Source organism: Buteo buteo, chromosome 11 (assembly GCF_964188355.1).
Source record: "Buteo buteo chromosome 11, bButBut1.hap1.1, whole genome shotgun sequence".
Classification (NCBI taxonomy): domain Eukaryota; kingdom Metazoa; phylum Chordata; class Aves; order Accipitriformes; family Accipitridae; genus Buteo; species Buteo buteo.
The window spans coordinates 1296964-1312573 of record NC_134181.1 but is presented as its reverse complement, the minus strand read 5'-3'; the positions used below and the strand labels follow the sequence as shown (position 1 = coordinate 1312573).

The window sequence follows — 15610 nt, the reverse complement described above, 5'->3', positions numbered from 1 at the left end:
ACCCTCTCCGCGCAGCCTGGGGCCGGATCCTGGCACAGAGAAGGAGAGTGGGCTCGGACCCACGCAGCACGAATGCATCTCCCACCTGGGCACAGCACCGGCACGACCAACGGGCACTACCTCACACTGGCAATTATTGCTCCAGCTTGTGGCTCACGTCAAGCCTCTTCGCCCTGGAATGGGCCTCTGCAGAGGCTGGGGTGTTCCAACCCCATGGAGACGGTTTTACAGGCAGAAGGGGAGGGAAACCGCACAGCCACAGCCAGGTGAGAAGGGAAGCTCATTGCAGCAGCTGCTGCTGAAGGACAGAGGGGGAAGCAGGTGTTTCCAAAGAGACTTCTCCCAGCCCTGGCTCTGCAGGAATGGAGCCAAGAGAGGCTGCTTTTAGAAAATGCCCCCCCATACCTCCCGTGCCCTTCAACAGTAGTCCAGAAGCTTCTGCCACCAACGTGGCAGCACCTCATACCATCAGGGCATCACTGTTCCACCCCGAACAGCTGCTGACACAACATCCCCAGCCCTGGCCGGCAAAGGGGGAGCCCCGCAATCCTGGGGTGATGCATGCCCCAGCAGGGCAGCAAGCAGGCAGCACCCCAAACTGCTGCATTTTCGCCCCGAGGTATTAATTCACACTTACAACAACTCCTGAAATACAACAAGAAAGGAACTTTATTTTACAGAAGACCGCTCAGACATGGACTCCAGCTTTGGCACCTGAAGGGAGGAAACACACGGTGCTCTCGGAGCTCATATGCTTGCAGGGATTGCACACAGGAGGAGGACCTTACCACGGAGAAGTGCCAGTAAAACATGACCAAAATCAGTAAGCACTTGAACTTTTAATGTGGGAACAACTGATGTTTAAGTACTGAAACAAAAAATGTTTTTAAAGCTTCAACGTTAGGAGGAAGAAATTCCCACTTGCAGACTAGCCATTTACAGAGCAGAAAGAAATGTGTGAAAAAAAAAAAATCTAAGCAGATTGCCTTGCCTAAATCTCTTCTTCTCCCCAGAAGCTCTGGGCCTATGTGCTGCTGCTCTCCCACAGGGGACTGAGCGCAAACAGATGAAACAAGCAATTCACAGTATAGACAATGAAAACACATAAAAATAGCCACTGATGGGATTATCCTGCCCTTTGACAGCATCTGAGCAGAGAAAACTGTCATTTCAGCAGCCCATCAGGTTGGGATTCATTCTACAAAGGCTGCAGTTGTCAGGTGGAAAAGGAAGTCCCCATCCAGGCTGTTTCTGAGTGTGTGCAATCAGGCTGCGCAGCTTCTGGCAAACTGCAGAAGACCTAAACAGCAGCTCCAGCTCAAGACACAAGGCTCCTCAGTTCTTGTCAGACATGGTTGCCATCTGCTGCAGAGGGGCTCACCACACCAGTCCCAACACACATCAGGGACGAGCACAGCAGCCTCCCTGCTACCATTTCTCTGGTCCATCTTTCAAAAGAAAAGTAAGAAGGTTTGTGCACTGAAAGTCCTGTGGTCCAGGCTCCCAGCCTTAGAGGATTCCCAGCTTTTTCATGGTCCGCCAGCGATCCTTGATCATCACTGGCGTGCGGTTCTGGAAGGGGTATTTCTGGCAAATGGCCTTCCATCTCCCTTCTCCAAACTTCTTCACACCCTCTTTGATCCACTCGCTCTCTTGTACTGTCCATTTCTACAAAAGAGCATATAAGCAGTGTTCTGTGAGTACAGAGTGCAGTTTCAGGGAGGAGTTGCATTTGGCAGGGAACTGTGCTGGAACTCCTTCCTAGCACGTTAGCTTCCCTTTATCATCCATGCTAGTAACATAGAGGAAAGGCAGAGGTAGCACACACAAAACTCAATAATTGGTTCACTGTAGATGTGCTCTCCTAACTGTTACAAGTAAGAGAAGTGTCCAGCTCCAGCACAAGCTCAGGAGTAGTTCTGCTTCCCAAAGCACAATACTGATCACATCAAAGACGAATTACCTTTTGATGGAAGAGCAAACATCGGAGATACAAAGTACTCACTGCCTAATAGCATACAAGTAGAGTGTTAAAAAGAAATAATCTGCAAGTTCAGGTCTGCTGGTCCCCTGAATTTTTGTACTGGAGGCCATACACGAAATAATTGAAGAAAGCAGTTACGGGGAAAAAAGTGCTACATGGTGTACAGCAGCACAAGAGTAGCAGCTATCTTCCTACAAGCAAGGGTGAGACAGCTCCTAGTAGCACCAAACTTGGGACTTCTTCTCAGGTAATAGCTGCCGTATGCATGTCCCTCACCCGAACAAGATGCTGAACCTCTCCAGCACGTGGGAAACTCGGCAAACCTAGCTCTGAACCACATGCATCAAGGAAAAGGGACTTCCCGCACATACCCAGTGCCTGGTGTGTGGGAGGCGTGCAGCTTTAGCCAACTACCAAACTGGGCTGTTTTAACAGAGAAACTCCAGCCAGCTCTGTGAATGCAAAGACCTGCACAAATTGGATCAAGCCTGGGTATTGCAAGCACCGGCCTCAGGAAGCATCACTTTCCAAGCCAGCCTCTGGTGCTTCATTTAAAGCACAGCAGCAGCTCGCCCTGCTGTAGTGAACTGCAGGCTGCCGAGGAAGTGGTCCGAGCAGCAATCCTCACCAATATATTTCAAATTGTCTGACAGTTTGCTCTTTTATACGGACATGTCCTGATTTCAGGCCTTACCAAAAGGACTTAAGAGCTCCACATTACCTGTTTCTTGGAACCGAAGACTGTAGCATCGTGGCTGTTTGTCGCAAATGATGCTGAAAAACAAGGCAAGAGGATTACATTTCACCATAACTCAGGAGGTGCAGACCTCCTCGAGAAACTGCCTTGGGCTTAACTGCTGAACTATGCAGTCAGCCTACAATGAGAGCATCCCGTGACAGACAATAAAACCAAACTCCTTTATCCCTCCCTTTTCTGCAGCTATAGCATGCACAGCCTTTCTGTTTCAAGCCCAATTGCTTTATGTGAAAGCTTTCCAATAAGGTCTGTTTTGTTTTAAACTAGCCAGTACGTCAAGAACAGGGGCATTCATCCAGGATGTGGCTACGCTGTATGTTGAGGCTGGAATTAGACACCCATTGTCCACTCCTTTTCACCAGCTAAGCTGCATATCTAGCTGCAAAGGGGACTGGACTGGAAAATGGATCTGGCTGAAAAGGTAAACTTAACCTTTATTTCACGGCACTAAAGTGGGAATGGGGAAAGAGCTGTATTTACATCCTGTAAGCTAAGCATGATTAGTCTGAAACTTGAACAGGAGTTTTTGGCATGCATTTCAGCTCAGAGGTACAAAGAACAAATGTCTCAGAGTTGGACAGTTACCCATTTTCTTGGGCTTTTAGGATTTCTGGTTTCAAAATTCAGTCACACAGAAGGTAGCAAGACAGCCGTGAATAAGCCTCAAAGCCAGGATTATCATCAGTTAACACCTGCAACAGGGGCTGTGTTCTTACCTGCTTCTGAGAAGAGCTCATCCTCCTCACTCCAACTGTCTTTTTCTTCTTTGCCATATGAGCTGTTCCACCTTCCTTGGAAGGACCTGAAAGCAGGCAAGCATTTACTTTGGCTACTGGCTAGGGAGAATGTTTTAGGGGGAGAAGGTGCAGGGACACTGGGAGCCCAGCAGGCAAGACTGTGATGGGCATACGGTGCAGAGAAATGTGCCCATAAAGTGATATATAAACACGCCGCCACCTCCTCCACTCCCCTCTGAGAGGGAATGAATCCTTAGGAGCCCCTATCTGAAAGTACTGTGTACAATATATACTCAAATACAAGTGGAGTATTGTATTTTGTAGCCAGCATTTGCAAAAACAAGGGTATTAACTACACAATTAAGCACTTAAACAGACACACACAGCTGGACTTCCCAGGCCTTCGTGTATGGCACAGACTGGCCAACAGCTCAGGGGAGAAGCCTTTAGTCTTCCCAAGAAGCATTTAATTCTTACTGTTTCACTACTAACACTCCTGAGGTCAACCGAGCTAGAGAGGCCTCTCCGTGAGATCAAGTGCCTCAATGCTGTCACCTGCTTCAAATCCTCAAGCACAAACTTGTGAGATAAAATTAAGTCTGTTAACAAAGAACTTCAAAAGGTTCACCCCGGCTGTCACATCCAATATAACTGAAGCCATTTATGATTACAAGAAAATAACTGTTCTCTTATTCTTACTTGAAGTTGCCTCTTTCTTACACCTAAAGATTTGAGAACCAGCTACTGGCAGAGATGCACACAATGAGATTTCCAGATGGATGTCATTAGCACCACTGCTACCATGAGTCCTAACATGTAAAGGCTTCAAGACAAGACATCCACAGAAGCAGCACAGACAATAAATCACTTTCCAGGTGAACTGGAAACCAACTTGCACAATAGCAGGGCTAAAACTCAAGAACTGCTCAAGCCAGCAGCAACTGCATGGCAGCAGCCTTACTCTGGGCTCCTTCCTAATCCAGCACCAACCCTCGCTTCAGGCACCTGGCACAGGACAGGAAGGCATCACACCCGTGTTTGGCCCACAGTATGCTGGTCTGGGAGAGTTCACAAAACATCATCCTATCCCCACGACGTTCCCCAGCACCCTTAAAATAAACTCAGACATATCCTTGGGACAGCAACGTCAGCTGCAATGTACTACCAGAAAAAAATGAAAGAGATCAAGTGTCAGCACTCACAAGTCCTTGAAAGGGTAGGAAATTTATTAACTAAAATGACTCTAGGAGGTGGACAACGGTGGAGATAGAAATCCACTCTCGGCATCATCTCTGACAGTTAGTTTAACCCTGAGCAAGACACACCAGCAAGGTGTCTGAGAGATTTCACCACTGTTTGCATTGATGCACACCTCTACTTGCAGCCACTCTTCTGTGCTTCAGAGAAAGACAATCCATCTCCAGAGCAGCCAAGATACACAGAGCACTGAGATCTTTACTGCACGCCTTTCAAAACCAAACCTTTGCATTCTTGACATTCTTAAGCCAAGAACTAATGGAAATTGTGTTCTAGTTATCTTTCAAACACATCAAGCTTTCCTCAATCCTCCCAGTTTCAGTCCTGGGGATCCAAAACATCATTACTGCTGTCTGCTGTGCAACTTCACTAAGCAAAAGAAGAGCAATTCAGATGGCAGGAAGCTTTGTTACACCACCTCTTAGCTTAAGAGTCTCATATCAGTGTTAATTTTAAGACTTCTGCTGGTAAGCCTACTTTGCCATTTTCTGTGGGAAATCCTTATAAAAAGGAAAAAACCCTAACATACCCCACCTCTTACTGCAGTCATTTCAGCTGCAAGGTAAGTGATAACTCATGCTGAAGAAACAGTCAGATAGCTACTACTAGAACTTTCTTAACCAACACAGGTTTGAGGAAAAAAGAGCTTAAGCGAGGTCAGTGTTGAATTACTCAAGAGTTGGAAAGGAGAGTTTAATCTGTTCCACAAGATGCACCTGTGAACTCTTTCCAGCTTCAGCATCACTAACCAAAGTGCAGAGAAACACAAGTTACCTGCGATATGCATGCTGGAATCATCTACCAATACTAATTGCAGTACCTCTGATTCACTGCCAGTGGAAGCTGCATCATTTTCTCCTCATCATAAACCAAACAGTAAAGTGTAAGGACAACAGAGCCCAGTTCCACACATGCTAGCAGACATGGAAGATCAATATACTCATCTTGAATTAAACAGTTTTGTTGTTCATGCTACCGATGTCAGCTGCAAATCAAAAGATTGGGTGCAGATTAGAATATACCACAAGAGATAGGCTTCATACTTGGCACTCTTAGTAGATACAGGCTGGTCATGCAATTTCTGAACAGGTCTGGAAGCAGAAGATACAACTGGTTCCTGGGAAGAGTCTGGGCTGTCACTCGACTCGCTGTACTGGCTGTCTTGCTCCATGACCAGTTTGCTTATGGTCAACAAGCGTTTGCCCTTATGGGATATTTCAGGAGGGTCTGAGATCTCAGAATCTTGATTCTCCTCTTCCTTCCGTCTCTTGGTTCTGTGGGATACAGAAGGAGACAGTTGCTTGGGGAAAGAAAAGTCTGTTTCATCCAGTTTGGTGAAGAGTGCATCAGAATCCTGGGAGTCCGACAAGATCTTGAAAGCTTCTCTCAGAACAGAAATCCCATACGTGGTTACAGTTCCAGAGGGCTGCCTACAAAATAAACAGAACTGAGCAGGTTGTAAAGATATCACCAAGGTGGCTCCACTTCACTGAAACCAGGCTTTTCCCCTGCGGTGTGACCCTCAACAATTGACCCTAGGGTGCAAATAAAACCTACTGAAGAGGGCATTCCCAACCCTTTGGTCCGCCCTCCTTCTAAATGGTGCGGCGTACCGGGGGAGCGGGTCTCGAGAGAACGTGCCCATGCTCCATGCGCCACTGGATGCCCTGCTATTCTTGACTAAGGGCGGAACAATACGGATACCAAATGCTGCTCCATGAGAGCAAACCTTCTGGCAGCCACTGCCCTCCCTCCCTAGTTTACAGAAGTACTACATATCTTCAGAAAAAAAACCAAACCACCTTAACATTTTTACTGTGATCCAGACAGAAGTTACACTGATAGCCCTTGGGGCTTGCTTGGGCAGACCTGCTTGGGCTGGCATTCAGGGAGATTAAAAGCTGCCTAGACAGAGCAAACTGTCCCTCAGAAGAGAACTGCTGCCACACTTCATCCACAATGCAGCGCCGGATTCCTCTGCCCACCTTTCCGAGTCCCTGTAGGACACTCCTGGAAGGTCTGGAGCTGCTGCTGCTGGTTCTTTAGATACTTCCATAGGCTCTGAAGCCTCTTCCAAGATATTAACTGCTGCTGTGAGGTGCTCAGGAGTTGCTTCTGGGTCAGTAGCTCCTTCCATAGGCTCTGGAGCTGCTGCAGAGTTGCTAGTTCCTTCCATAGGCTCAGGAGCTGCTGCGGGGTCATCTGCTCTTTCTGCAGGGTTGGGAGCTCCCTCCAGGTGTTCTGCTCTTTCTGCAGGCTCTGGGGCTCCTGCTGGGCCCTTTGCCCTTCCTGAGGGCTTGGGAGCCGCTGCCTCACCCTTTGGCCCATTTGCAGACTCGGGAGTCACTGATGAGTGTTTTCCTACTTTGGCATGTTCTGAATTCAAAGTCTTTTTCATTATCTTGGACAGAGAAAAAGCACGTAACCATTATAAAGATGTTTCCTCGTACAGGGTTCATGTCTATCAATTAAAATTTGTTACAGGGACTGAAAAATGCGTTCAACTGTATAAACTTTTTAGGAACAGATTCAATTTAAAGTATTTTGGATTCAACCCACGGTTAATTAGGTGCCTAAGCTCTAATTCATTATTGGCACAGAAGGCACGTAGAAGCCAAATTACTGTATTTCATTGCCTTGTGGCAAAGAAAGTGTCCGTTCTCCCCCAATCTGCATCTCGTGTCGTTTTCCTGCTGTCCCTTGCTGGAGCAGAAGGAAGCACAGGACAGGCAGCTAGGTAAGCAGGGCAGACACGTACCGTTAGCAGCAGTGGCTCCGAATTGTCCACATAGGTCTTCAGGAACTGAAACACGCTCTGCTGGAAGTTCTTGTAAGAGAAGTTTTTGACCACAGGATGAGTGAAATTCTTCTCCCGGATGACAGTCAGCAACTCGTTCCTCTTTTTCTAGAGGAGAGATAAGGATGCTCTGAATAGGTATGAGGATATAAATGACAACCACAGGAAGTAGGATCTGGGTGAGGATTGGGCCTTTCCCATTTGACGTTCTCCAGGCACAACTAATTTACACTGACATAAGGTTGGGAAAGGGCAGAGGAACAGGAGAACCATCTTGTTTCAGCAATTCTGACTTTTTGCTTCCAGTGCCCAAGACATTACACTGCCTACAGAATAGGAATGGGGACACTTTTTGCTTTCGGAACCAGCCCTTCCTAAGAACTCGTGCTCTACATGTGCGCTTGAGTTTACCTCGAGACAAATGGCTGCAAGACCCATGACGATATGTGAGGAAACATGAGTAACAGAGGGAGGTCCAAAGTAACGATTGACATGCTTTACAAATGTGTAACACTGAGGGTCTGTCGTTCAAGGAGGACTCTTTCCATTTCAGCACCCTTACCCTTTCTTCTTGTTCAGGTTTTCCTAAGAGGCATGATTCTCAGGGAAACATTTTATGCTTGCGATATGGGTCACAAGTGCCCCCCCCCCCCCCATACCCTGTAAGACATATCACGCCACCCCCAAATGTCCTTGCTCCAATACCCTGTAAGACATATCAGACCACCTCCAAATATCCCCGCTTCCCAGTACCCTGTAAGTCATATCACACAGTCCTCACACAGCCGTCTTTCATTCCAGTGCACACTCACCTGGTTTCTGGGCTCCTTCCCTATATGCCTCTTGACAATTTTTGAAGCTTTATCAAACTCTCCATTTTTGATGCAGACAATAACAGCCTACAGAAGAAAACAAATACCAGTTTTTCTGCTGACATTGAATTGACCATACTCTCTAGATCAGCTTTGGAAAAGCATGTATCATAATCAAGTGTGGCACACAGGTAACAGCTTAGTACCAACTTACACAGAGAAACAACTTCTACATTAACTGATGAAGAAGCACGTACACTGAAGATACGCATTTGCAGCCAAGTCAGTACTAATGACAGTATTCTATACGTGAGGCAATTCCCGCTGTCATTTACACAAGATCTTTCTAAGACAAAAGATGAGCAGAGTATTTATTGAAAAAGAAAAAGGTCTTACAGCTTCCTTCACCATCTTCTCAACAGTTTCCATCGTCTTTTCAGCCACAGAGAATTCTCTCTGAATGAGCTCCAGGATGCTGATCGCCGATTCAAGAGGGGTGAGCTCCGCCTCTTTATCGAAGGTGCAATCTACAAGAATTCACAGCCATTGGTTTGGGAGGCGTTCACAGCGATGCCTTACAGGCAGCTAGTTATGTAGTTACTCAGTTTGACTGCAAATTCTACAGCTACAGAAGATGAAGATGAGAAGGAATGGCAGGCTGACTGCCAAGTGTCTAAACTGCAAGATCCCCCCCAGGCATGGAAAGCTACAGAAACACCGCTTGACTACAAATAACTGATCCGGGGGAGCATTTCAGAAGCTACGAGGCTAAGCAGGAGTCACAAGGCTGCTATGTTCAGATAGCAGGACAGCCCTGGAGCTTGGGTTCAAGCACATTGCTCTTGGCTACAGCAGCACGACGCAGACATGAACAGTCATGCTCTCCGGCCCCTCACCCTCCCAGGAGTGCTCCTACAGCTCAAGAGCTTCAGCCCAGACCTCTGCTCTGTGCAGAAACACAGATCCTGGGAGCTGCAGAGACACAGCCACATAACAGGGCACACCCCAGCTGGGGGAGCAGGCTTCGAGCCAAAACTAGGGTTTCCCCAGGGTCTTGCTGGGAGCATTGGAGACCCACCGAGGTTCTCGCCTTCCTCAATCCGTGACAAGAGTTGCATCATGCGCAGCATCTGGGCCACCATGGGCTCCTTCTCCAGGGGCCGCACAAGCAGCGCTGTGGGACGAGAGGCAGGTTACACCGGTACCGCTGGGCCCAGCTCCCACGGCCCCCCAGCCTCCCCCCCCGCCCCGGCCCCCCTCACCCCCGACCGGGGCCTGTCCCTCCCCAACCGCCGCCCTGCTCGCCCTCCCGGCCTATCCCCGCTCCCGTTCCCGTTCCCCGGGAACCCGGCCAGCCCGACTTCCCCGCCCCCCCCCCCGGGCCCGGCCCCGGTGGCCCACCCTGCATGACGTCACGTAGCTGGCGGAAGTCGCGGTTCCGCCCGGAGCGGTAGGCCGCCATGGCCTGGTGGAAGTAGAACTGCAGGACCCAACCGTTCACCGTTTCCTCGGGGACGCCCCCCGGCGCCGCCATCCTCTCCCGCCGGCCGGCGCGCAGCCGCCTCCCTACCATCCCGCCGGGAACTGACGCCAATCCCCGGCGGAAGTGACGATCGAACCGAAACCGTCGCCACGGCCACGCCCCCACCCCCGATGCGATAGCAGTATTGCACGCCTATACAGCTCCCGGCGTGCACCGCGCCAGCCCAGCCGCGCCTACAGCCCCCAGCGTGCACCGCGCCGGGCGCCGGTCTGGGCTGGCGCCCCCTGCCGGGCGGGCGGGCCGCTGCAGGGCCGGTCCCAGCCGGCAGGGGAATTAATTGCAGGCAGGGGAATTAATTGCAGGCAGGGGAATTAATTGCAGGCAGGGTCCCTCGGGGCTGGGGACCCACCCGCCGCCCATCGTGGGCATCGAGGAGGGCTCCTGCCGTGGGGAAGAGGCCCCGCCGGCCCGAGGCCCCCTCTCCGACAGGAGCCGAGGGACACACGGGCTTGTACAGCGTCCTATGAGTTCGGAGGTCATTCTCTGCCTGCCAAAAGGTAAAGACGGAGCAAGGGGCTGAAGAAGGACGCCTTCCTCATACTCTTCCAACCTCAGGCTTCATTCTCCGGCAAAAACAGCATTTCCAGGAGCGCTGTTTACCTTATTTCAGCTGAGAAACGTGGAAACCGCAGGGAAACCGCCATCGGTAAATTGTGAGGAATCCCCTGAGCCCAGCGCTTCACCTCAGTCCAGAGGCATCCATTCAACCTGTTCTGGTACCTAAAACAGCTCTGCTGGCACAGGCGGATGCTCGGAACCAACAGGCGGAGCAGAGCCAGGCTGTGCTGCTCAGGGTTCACGACAGAAACGGCAATGGAAACCGCAGCGTGAACCTGCACGGCCTCGCCAGCTGCCGCAGTCGAGAAGGGGATAGGGATCACCGACACCTAACTCAGCTGGAGCACAACTGGCATCTGCGGATGTGACTGAACTCTTCAAGTATTAGATAGGAGTTGTTATTTTGTGCTTTTTTTTTTTTTATGCTCTTTATTCTAGTCTTTTGAACAGTCAGGACTTTTTCATATGCTGTTGACACCCGTTCCTTGTACTCCAGCCATCTGCAAATCCCCTTCCCCTAACCTGTAACACCAAAACGAGGTCCCTGTTTCAGCGTCTTGGGGCAGAGGTTTTCCCACAGTTACTTGGGCTTCGTGTAACGAATCCAAAGCCCTGGCATCCCAGCAATCCCAGTGAATGAGGGCCAAGAAGAACTGGTGCCCCGAGGAGGCTGGTTTAGGTGAAGGCTAAGCAGATCCTCCAGACTATGGGCTGGTTCTCTGCTGCTCCAGGATCACTCTTACTCAGATGCAGTGTCGCTTTGGCTCAGGGAACATCACTGACACCGTTCTGGAGACTATCTCACCTGAGGTGGAAAAGCACGTGAAAATTCCTCTTGTGTTAGGTTATCCGGGATACTCCCTTCCCTCCACTCCTGGCCAGAGGAGAAGGAAACACGCATGAGAAAAATCCATGTGTCAGATGGAAAACAGTAAAACTGGGAGGGATTTTTTATTGGCAAACAAAGGGAGATAAAAATAATCTGTGCAAGAAAGAAGGATGGCTGTTCACCCGGGGCAGTGTGACTGCCCTGGGGAGAGCAAGCGCAGAAAGGGAGCTGTGCGAGCGGGACACGGTACAACCGCATCATACTGCCAGCGAGTCACTGCCGTTAAATGTTGGGAAGGATGCGGAGAGAGATACCGGTGGTTGTTTCCTGGGCTGAGAGGAGATGACAGAGCGACATGGTTTGGTTAAAATACTTTTCTGTACGAAATATTCATCAGCAACACAGTTTTGCTCTTTTTCTGTCACAAGGTGCAACAGGTGACAGGGCTGGGACTCCTGAACTTAACTGTTCTCCTCTTGATTCAAGGGGAGGCCAATCAGCCCCAGCAACAGCGTAAGACGGTTGCCTTTACCACCTTTCAAACATCACCGTTGCTCTCCTGACTAGAAAACTCCATGTTTTCTGAAAAGCTCAGTAGCTTCTGCACCTAAGGTACACACCGCTCCAACTAGATGCGCCAGCCACTTTGGCAGGTCCCACCAGCCCAGTACAGGTTTTAGGATTTTGAGCAATTTCATTTATTTTTGCTCAAAGATCAGAAAAAAGAGTCCTTGGAGTCCTCTCCCAAAGGAAACAAAGCAAGCTTGCTCGCCGAGACGCCTGGACGAAGCCATTCGGGGTCCACCTGCCTGCTCCAAGCCAGGCTTTGCTCAGGAAAAGCAGCAGAGTTGCTGCTCACCAGGTCCACGTCCTCAGCCTCCTGCTTCTGCCTCCTGTCCTTGCCCCTCCGGGACTGCCATCACCCCCTCCTCGTGCCCACCAGCATCTCCCCAGTGAAGGTGTCATCCCTTCAGATCGAGGACCGCTGCTCAGCAGACCAATTCCCACCCTGTTAGATGGAACTGCTCCCGGTTAGACCAGACCGATGAGGTTTCTACAGTTCCTGGGACAGTTTGGAGAGCAGCAGCTGAAGGAGCCGTAGCGTGGTGGCGCTGACAGATGTCAGAGAGCAGTAATCACCACGGCAGAGCCACGGGGCAGCTCAGAAGGTGCTAATCTCCCTACATGCTGCTGGAGCCAGGCGAGGGCATGTGACAGGGGCCGCAGCCTTGGCATCTCAATCAAGGCTTCCTTCCCACATGGTTTCATGGCCTGCATGGGCCAATTATGTGTTAACAGCACCCAGCACTGGAAAACAAGCCTGAAATTCTGATTTCCAGAGTAAATACAGAAATACAAACCATTGTTTTACTCTCTGAATCTTCTACAATGAATGAAAAGGAAGCAGGGATTATGGAAGCAGGCAGTGGACCTGGAATGCAAGTGGCCTCGCTGTCCAGTTGCACCGAATCCTTGCCCGGTGTCATCATCAATTTTTTCAGGAAAAGGTTTGGTGTTTCATGTGCCAAAAGAAACACTGGACAGGAAGGCACAAATTACAGTCATGTTTGTGCTTTTTAGTCTTAACTAGTTGATTTATGGATTTTGATGAAGTGATTACAGATGAAAGAAAACATTCCAGGGAACAAGATCTGCACGTTGCTGCGGTCTCGTGTCTGTCTTTCTGTATGAGTTACAGTGGAAAAGAAAACAGGAAAATCACCAGGGGCACCTGGTCACCATGCTTTCCTTTCTCTTCTCGATCATAGAGCACTGGCTGCATGCACAGTGCTGCACCGAACAGAAGACAACAGCACCTGCCCTAAAGGGCTTGCTCTCTAGACGGACACGCAACAGGTTTCTGACTTCTGTTTGGGCTAGATAATGGTAAGGAAGAGCAGCGATTGAATGCTGTTGCTCAATAAATAAATATAGAGCTCATTTGTTACCATGATCATTATTTGTATTGCTAATGTGCCTAGAAAGCCTGATGCCACTATGTTACGGAAAAGTGCAAAACAGATACCGTGCCTAGTAGTCTCAGAAAGGCAGTGGACAGCAATAGAAAAACAGGCAGCAACAAAATAGTGGAAAAGGGAAATGTTGAGGACGATAATGAGATCGCTTTGCAAAATATATGGAGAAACCTCCACATGAGAGCTGCAGAAAAGAGCACAAAGGCACTCAAAAATTTTTATCAAGTAGGTTATAGAAACTGATGCTGTGAACCAATTCAAGGCAAAGGTCAGTACTTCACATTGAAATCAAGACAGGCAGGAACGTGCTGGGAAGGATCTAGAAAAAGAGACGTAGTTTTTGATGCAACCAAGGGATGGGGCCAGCAGAAATGTGCTGAGATGGGTAGCCTGGTCAAAGCGAGAGGGCAGAGTGATCTTCACAGCAGCTCTCTGTGTGAAATGATACATGACTGCACTTGTCAAGGCCGGGCAGAAGGACGTTGTGGCAAGAGGGGTGCATGGTGATGAAATCCCATGGTAGTTTACAGTACATAGCCTGGCTGGGGGGAGCCTCCCTCTTAGTAACGTTACACAGTAAGGGAACTGCAAGGTTGTATGTCACATCAGTGCAAGGAGCTAGAAATTCTTCCATGTCAGAGAGGATACTTGGGTTACACACAGAATCAGGGAACCATCCCTAATGACTGGAATAAGATACACAGAAAGGATCAAAAGAAGAATAAGCTCAATATTTAAGCTATGTTGAGACCGAGCTATTGATTGGGTAACTGAAGAAGTTTCAGAACAACAGGCTAAGACTAACAATATACCAATATTTGGTTAACTAAATGTATGGACGTGCCCAGATAGAGCAGATACCTGAATTTGCATTTACAGATGAAGTATCTCTATTGCTATGAAATAGCTGGGGGGGGAAGCCGCAAGGTCTGCGCCCTCCAGCCTGTAACAAAGAGAGGAAAAGGAGGCCAAGGACTTCAAGAACAGTGTGACTTTAGCAGCTGCTTTGCATAGCCCAAGCACGTACCGACAGAGTACTGGTTCTGACGCTTGGCTCGGAAGAGTCACTGCAGACTTCACTGGGTAACAGTGGGGAATAAGTGTATATTTAAAGGTGGCTGTCAAGTGTACATGCATTGGCTCAGTTAAAAAAACCCAAACAGTAGCTAGGATAGATGAAAACACCGAGAGACAGAGAAATATTCTAGCTTTACGGCTGTCTCAATAAATATCATAAAGTAACATAGAGTTTAATTTAGAAGGTGGCCACACAAAAGCTAACAATTCACCAGAGCAATATAGCAAAGGCAGTGTGTGCAACCAGGCGCTGCGCTACCTACCAGGCTTTTTGAGAAGCAGAAGCCCCAGTTTGCTGTGCCAGCAGAGTATGAGTAGAGAATTCTGATGAACGACTACAAGCTTGCTGGGAAGCGCAAGGCAGTAAATGCACTTACAAAGACAAACGCTCTTTGCTACAGCTATGAGAACCAAGGTTCTTAAGGAACAAGAGGAAAAGTCACCAGCGCACCAGGTACCAAAGGATGTGAAACATTCAGTAAAATTCAACTATTGCTGTGGTATATCCAGATTTTTAGCTTACTTCCTAAGACAGAGAACACATTGACAGCAGGATGGATTTGAATCCTACACAAATTAGACTGGTCTGACTCGAATGCCTTCTCTCCCTGCACTTCATTCTTTACCTAGTACAGTGGCATTATTTCCTTACTACTTCTTTGATTGCACCTCAATCCCCATTTCCTTGTAGAAAACCAGTAGAACAAGGCCAGAATAAGCCAGTGTATGAAAAACAGATGCCATGCCAGGTCTCAGCCCAGAATTTCAGCCAGTTGCAAAGACTGTGCATTACAACAGTAACTGGATTAGAGACTGCGGTTGGCAGGCACCACTGGAGCGACTTCTTTCTCTCCAGTAATAAAAGATACCCTTCTTTCTTACCAGAGAGTGACCTAGAAAATTTGTTTGACATACAATCTGGGATCTTCAGGGAGCTAACGTGTCTTTGGACTGAAGTTAGTGTGGACAGACAGCATGGTTAGGATAACATCTTTGAGCCGACAGATCTCCCAAACTGTACCATTAGGTATGTCTCATTCCCACAGAGATCCCAGCTTAGTGGCAGGCCAGGTATGGGTACTTGCTTCACTTGAGCTCCTTTTAAAACTCCAACTGCAGCAAACTGCACAAACATTAGCCTGCTCAAATTCTCTTTGCATGTACCTTTAATCTTTAGCCAGTGGTGGTAATAGTATTAGCACTTCTTACAACATAGGGCATTTGTGCCTCCTCAGCAGTTACATTAAAACAAACAGTTCACTGTCCGTCGTTATACCTGCACT

At 48.7% G+C, this 15610-nt stretch overlaps 1 protein-coding gene across 2 annotated transcripts; it reads right to left on the bottom strand.

The window, feature by feature from the left end:
* Window positions 1-646: 646 nt before the first annotated feature.
* On the bottom strand, window positions 647-9949 carry TERF2 (telomeric repeat binding factor 2). Of its 2 annotated transcripts, none has more exons than XM_075039751.1 (10): window positions 9746-9949; window positions 9423-9518; window positions 8741-8871; window positions 8345-8431; window positions 7494-7640; window positions 6721-7136; window positions 5779-6165; window positions 3458-3543; window positions 2706-2758; window positions 647-1668 (listed from the first exon to the last, which is right to left on the bottom strand). In XM_075039751.1, exons 1-10 carry the CDS (start codon window positions 9915-9917, stop codon window positions 1510-1512), a joined length of 1734 nt encoding a protein of 577 aa, XP_074895852.1. In that variant the 5' UTR covers window positions 9918-9949; the 3' UTR covers window positions 647-1509. The 2 variants fall into 2 exon arrangements, with proteins under 2 accessions (XP_074895852.1, XP_074895853.1); XM_075039752.1 differs by having other exon boundaries at window positions 5779-6009.
* Window positions 9950-15610: the final 5661 nt, after the last annotated feature.